Source organism: Carex rostrata, chromosome 16 (assembly GCF_964058835.1).
Source record: "Carex rostrata chromosome 16, lpCarRost1.2, whole genome shotgun sequence".
NCBI classification, from domain to species: domain Eukaryota; kingdom Viridiplantae; phylum Streptophyta; class Magnoliopsida; order Poales; family Cyperaceae; genus Carex; species Carex rostrata.
Window position 1 is genome coordinate 8,353,802 of NC_135933.1, and position 5,931 is coordinate 8,359,732.

General features: G+C 35.3%; 1 protein-coding gene across 2 annotated transcripts; it reads left to right on the forward strand.

The window, feature by feature from the left end:
- The first annotated feature begins 560 nt into the window (after positions 1-560).
- MCA1 (PLAC8 family protein) lies at positions 561-5,674 on the forward strand. 2 transcript variants are annotated; one of them, XR_013515454.1, is made up of 10 exons: positions 561-748; positions 840-932; positions 1,299-1,521; positions 2,001-2,211; positions 3,105-3,496; positions 4,290-4,399; positions 4,491-4,566; positions 4,662-4,768; positions 5,255-5,348; positions 5,429-5,674. XR_013515454.1 is itself a non-coding variant. In XM_078317740.1 (10 exons), exons 3-10 carry the CDS (start codon positions 1,325-1,327, stop codon positions 5,479-5,481), a joined length of 1,236 nt encoding a protein of 411 aa, XP_078173866.1. In that variant the 5' UTR covers positions 561-748; positions 840-932; positions 1,299-1,324; the 3' UTR covers positions 5,482-5,674. The 2 variants fall into 2 exon arrangements, 1 of the variants encoding a protein (XP_078173866.1); XM_078317740.1 differs by having other exon boundaries at positions 4,491-4,562.
- The last annotated feature ends 257 nt before the right edge of the window (positions 5,675-5,931 follow it).

Sequence of the window (5,931 nt, forward strand, 5' to 3'; positions counted from 1 at the left end):
CAATCTCCTATCCTCTCCAGTTTTTAGAAACAGAAGAAGGAAATCCTTTCCCTTTTCAATAACCAAGGATAATCTTTCGGCTGTCCATTGTGAAAATACTGGAGATGATGTACTTCACAAATTAAAGTTTCTTCGTTGTTACTGAATGCGTTTCCTCTGCATTAACTCAAAACGGAATCTTTTGAGTTAATAGATCTCAACTGTCTGATTTTAAACGGAGTCAATCCGGCCCCTGCTTATTATATAGGGATCCTTTAATATTAGTGCGGGTCTAGTCTACACGAATCTTAAAACAGATTAGACGGTCATAATTCATTAACTCAAAAGATTCTCTTTTGAGTTAATGCAGAGATACCAATTCGTTGTTTTTTTTTTTTGAGGTGAAATACCAATTCGTTGTTACTGCAGCACTACTCTCTCTATTGTTTTCCAATTAAATACTACAACACTACTCTCTTTATCTCTCTCCCCGTTCTGTCCGCTCCACTAAAGAGCAAAGTGCCAAGGAGTAGAGAAGAAAGGGGTCACAAAAAAAGAGAGACCCCATAATAAAACAGAGAGAGAGAAGAGAGAGAGAAGCGTAAGTCCAAGAGAAACCCAGAATTCAAAGCTAGCAGAAGATAAATCGACAAAAAAACAACTGGTTTGTATCCTCCTCTTTCTCCCAACGCAATGCCTCAGCCGCTCTGAAATCCAAGCCCTCACGAGATGTAAAGAGAAATTTCGTGCTTGCCATACATTCATAAAGGTAATTAAAATATCTTGCAAGTTGCAAAGGTGGTGCATTGGCTTTCTTTGAGCAAAAATTTAGCAACTTTCGTTGTTTTTCGTACGTGCAGGGAGAGAACAATTGGAGCTTGTAATTGGAGAGATTATGGTTTAATACATGACGTAGAGATCTGTTCATTGCTTGTGAAGAAGCTTGAGAGGGGGTAAAGTTTGTAATTGCAAAAGTTTCATGTGGGATTTGTCTCCTTTTTCTAAAGGCTGGTTGAGGTTGGAAATACTGTCTGTTACTTGACTGACAAAAGCATAATTCACAGTGAACAAAGCCCGTGCCAAAGATAATTAATGAAATTTAATTAAGTTATTCTCTCTGAATAAAGCAAACACAGAAAAAAGAACAAGCAGGTGGAATAGTGCTCTTGTAATTGACAAAAGAGAAGATTGGGAAGATATTCACCTTTTGGAGGTACATTTTTAGTGGAAGTAATTGTTAGGTGAGGTCAATTTATGTCTGTTAGCCGGAGCAACAGTCTCTTCATTCCCAATTTGGAGTGATCAATTTGTTGAAAAAGAGGGGGGAAAAAAAAACGGGGGTAAAATGGCTTCGTGGGACCAGCTTGGTGAGCTGGCAAACGTGGCACAGCTGACAGGTATTGATGCAGTGCGCCTAGTCGGCATGATCGTGCGTGCGGCCGCAACTGCCAGAATGCACAAACGCAACTGTCGACAATTTGCTCAACACCTGAGGCTGATTGGGAACCTTCTAGAACAACTCAAGATTTCTGAGCTGAAGAGGTACGATAGCAAATTATTGTAAGACTACTATGCTCCCTCATATGTGAGGTTTGCAATTATACTAAGGTACTTTTTATTGCAAGTTGATTGCCCTAACAAATTGCAAATTTTGCAAGGTACATTTGAGATTTACCATATTACACCTGGCGGTTGACACAAACTATTTTCTTGTTTTGTGACAACCAACAACAACTGTATATGTCATGGCAGTTAGAACAAGCAAAATGATCTAAATTGCACTTACTTTTAATGTGAGCTTATGGTTTATTCGAGTAAAACATGGAAACCAGTCGGAACTCTGTTTCTCTTGATTTTAGCTTAATTTGGGTTTTAGAGGAATAAATACATCCAAAATGTTGGCTCTTAATTTTAACATGAGAACTTTGGATGAAATTTATAAAACATACCCCAAAACTATTTTTATACTCTTACAGTGGGTGAGGCTGTTTTTTAATTTTTCTTTTTATTTTCTTCATAAGATATCCTGAGACAAGGGAGCCATTAGAACAGCTCGAGGATGCGCTGAGGAGATCATTTGTGTTGGTAAATAGCTGTCAGGATAAGAGCTACTTGTACCTGCTTGCCATGGGATGGAATATTGTGTACCAGTTTCGTAAGGCCCAGAATGAGATTGACCGTTACCTTCGCCTCGTACCGCTTATCACACTTGTTGACAATGCGAGAGTCAGGGTATGTTTTTTTATTTTCACATATAAAATCAGTTGTGGTAAATATTCATTCATTTTTTTTTTTTTTTGAGGAGGGGGAGCGGGGGTGTTGTGCACTAATGCACCAAATAAGAAAAGTTTCTTCAATTTTGTTAATTTTCTGTTGTCGCTGGTAGTTAAAATGTAGTTTCTCAAATTGAATGGCTTATATACCTATTCCAATTCTCGGGGATATTTTATAAAGTTATGGTGATGTTAAATAGTTGTCTCAGATTCCAATCCAATATAAAGGTAACACTACTATTTTCATTTTTTCAAGATTTATGTTCTGCATTTTGGGGTAATATAAATAAATTGTATTAAATTCAGTTTGGGCATGTCACGGGCACATCTGGGTTGTTAGTTAGGTAAGCAAGTGTGGGGCCCATGTAGCAAATTATCTTTTGTTTTTATGTTCAGTGTTTGGTTAGATGCTGTTTTCATGGTTAATGTTTGTCTTTTTCCTCGGTTAAGCCATAAATTTCATGCTAAAATGAATCTTGGTTACCTTTTTTGCTGTTAAAGTGCATTTGAAGTTCATAAGAGCCTTTAACTAAAGCCTGGCAACTAGCAACCTTATTATTGATATTTATTAAACTTTAAACTGGAATGTTTCTTCATATTTTTTTGTTGAATAAAATACTAAAAAGTTCTTTACTTTATTCGGAAAAATGTGATATTTTTTGTCCCACCTTTTTTTGTTGTCAGAAACAATTTTTTTTCTTTTCAATATCCTTTAAAATACAAACCTGAATCAGAAAAACCTTCATTACAACTACAAAATGGACCAATCAGATAACTAAACAATTGAGCATTTGAGCGTCGGTACCAAAAAAAAAGGTTCTTTACTTGTTCCTTCTTTTGTAATTTGTTCAGGAGAGGCTGGAATACATTGAGAAGGATCAATGTGAATACACATTCGATGAAGAAGACAAAAAGGTTCAAGATGCGCTATTAAACCCTGACGAGTTCAATCACCAAACAGCGGTTTTGACGAAGACTCTTTCTTGCTCTTACCCGAACGTACCATTAAACGAGGCTTTGAAAAAGGAAAAAGAAAAGCTGCAAATGGAGTTGCAAAGGTCACAATCCAGCATGGATGTGAACCAGTGCGAAGTCATTCAGCACTTGCTCGGTGTAACTGAAATTGTTGCAAATACACTTCCGGAAAAGGGCAGTGCGAAAAATGTTGATTCAAACAGTGATGAGAAGTATTCAAATCATGAAGAGTATACAACGAAGCAAAGCAACACTCATGTTCCCTCTAGGTTTGTGATTTCTTCAAAAACAATCATATTTACCCTATTTTTTTGGTGATTTCTTATAACATTGCGATCAACTGCAAAATCTATTAGTGAGGCTAGCTAGCAGTTCAAGCAGTTCGGTCTGGTTTGGTCCATATGCTCAATTTGGTTGCTTTTGTTATTTAAAACTAAAATCATGATTGGGTATTAGAACCTCACTTTCCTGCGAGCTGAGTATACTGACATTAACCTGATCCAATTATATTTCGGGGTTTTTTATTTAAATATATTTTTCTTGTAATTTTCCAGTCTTTGCCCTTTCAATAGGAATTCCGGTACCAATCTGCTATAGATTATGATCCGTACAAATGTTTTTGTGCTCTAACTCCTTTTTTTAATACTTTTTTTAAAAATAATGTTTTTTATTCTTTTGCTTGTTTTTGGACCATCCGAAAACAGTGATTTTGTACCTATCTAAATAAATAGTAAAAAATTTCCAAAAAGTATCAAATTTGTTCTCCAAGCATATTTTAATATGGAGATCATGTTGAGCAGTTTGGATCGATTGTTTGGACTTTGAAAATGGAGATAAGGATGTGAGGCGCGATTGAGAGGCATGAAAGACATGAGGCATTTGAACCCTCCTCATATAAAAAAATAGCCTTTTACTTTGATGAAAACTAAAAGCAAGCACTAGATTTGATGGATCAAACATAATTGAGATCCAGACCTGACCTTTTGGCCTTAATTTGCTCAGATCAAGTCAACTGTTTAGAGTTTAAACTGATGTTGTAAACACTAAACAAATGTGATGCAGAGGTTCTTCTCCAGTTTCATCTGGCCATAATTATATCTCCAGTAGAAGCGCACAAATGCACGACAAATGGCGTGCTGATTTGCTTGGCTGCTGCTCTGAGCCTTCTTTGTGTATGTAAACTGTTCTGTGTTATAAAGTTTTTCAAGTAATAAAACCACCAATTCTACTTCTTATATACATTTTTTTTTTAAATCTTGACAGGCTTGAAGACATTCTTCTTTCCTTGTGGAACCTTCTCCAAAATAGCATCAGTTGCGAAGAAGAGGCCTATTAGTAGGTGTTTGCATTCCTCTTAGAATATATTGTTTAATTTTTTATAAATGATATTAAATCAAGGAATATAGTGAGACTGAAATTGCAACTCTTTTTTAGCTCCGGCCGAGGCATGTAATGATTTGATGGCTTATACCCTCATACTGTCATGCTGCTGTTACACATGTTGCGTCAGAAGAAGGCTTCGGCAGACGCTCAACATAACTGTAGGAATTCTTCTCAAGTTTGATTTTTCGCAATTAGTATATGTTTTGATCAAGGATACATTATTCTTATGCCCAATATTTGTACATATCCTTGGGACCACTTGCATTTAAAGAAAGCTTTAATACAATGTTGGAGAAAACTAAAAAGAAAGGTCTCTTTCACTGGTTGATTGTTATCACATTTAATGCCGTTCATGCCATCAATTCAATTAATGTCACTAAGAATAATTGCAATGAAAAAAAAATACAAATGAGAGCTCAGTTGCTATTGTTATAATTATTGTTGTCATTTTGTCAAAATTGTCACATAATTAAGGCATAAGGTACCTTACATACTAACTGGGCTTTTAATTTGTTCTCTTATTCACTAAACCTCTCTTGGGTATTTTTGCAAAAAATGCTGAAAGTTTGGAGTTTGCTTCACAAAATTTCCCTTTGTCTGAACCAAAAATGTTTATATAATTCTATTCTGGTTTTTACCTACAGGGAGGGTTTTGTGATGATTTTCTATCACATCTCATGTGTTGCTGTTGTGCTCTCGTTCAAGAATGGCGCGAGGTTGAGATTCGCAGTGCATATGGTAATTTCTTCACATTGAACTAATTATTTATCATTCATTCTGGAATTATTGTTCGTTTGAGATGATAATAAATTTTACAGGTGTGGAGAAAACAAAAGTAAGCCCTCCTCCCTCTCAGTACATGGAATCATAATTTCCATCTTATAGAATATTAATTCTTTGGTGTAGTTTATTGTAAAGTCAATACCTCAATCATGTGTTTTTACTTCAGCTGGGTATATACTGTTGTTCCTTAATTATTTCTCCTTTTGTATGATATGATATCATATAATTAATTGATATGTACTGAGGTAAAGATTAGTGTCAACTAGTTGTGATTCTCTTTATTTCTTGGTGTATTTTTTTTTTTTTGATAAATTTTATGTATTTGTTTGCTGGTTCTTTGATATTATTTTACTTGGTCGCAACCATCCCCTTGAGACCTTTTATTTTCCTGGTTATGATTAAATTGAATGTTCAGTCAGATGTCCATGTCTAGACCTCTTTCTTTCGTCTCTTATTTGAAAATTTGATTCCATTTTCGGAGAAGCGGTCTGGAAACATTTTAAATATTTTTTTATAAAAGCCCCAGTTTTTATGAAAA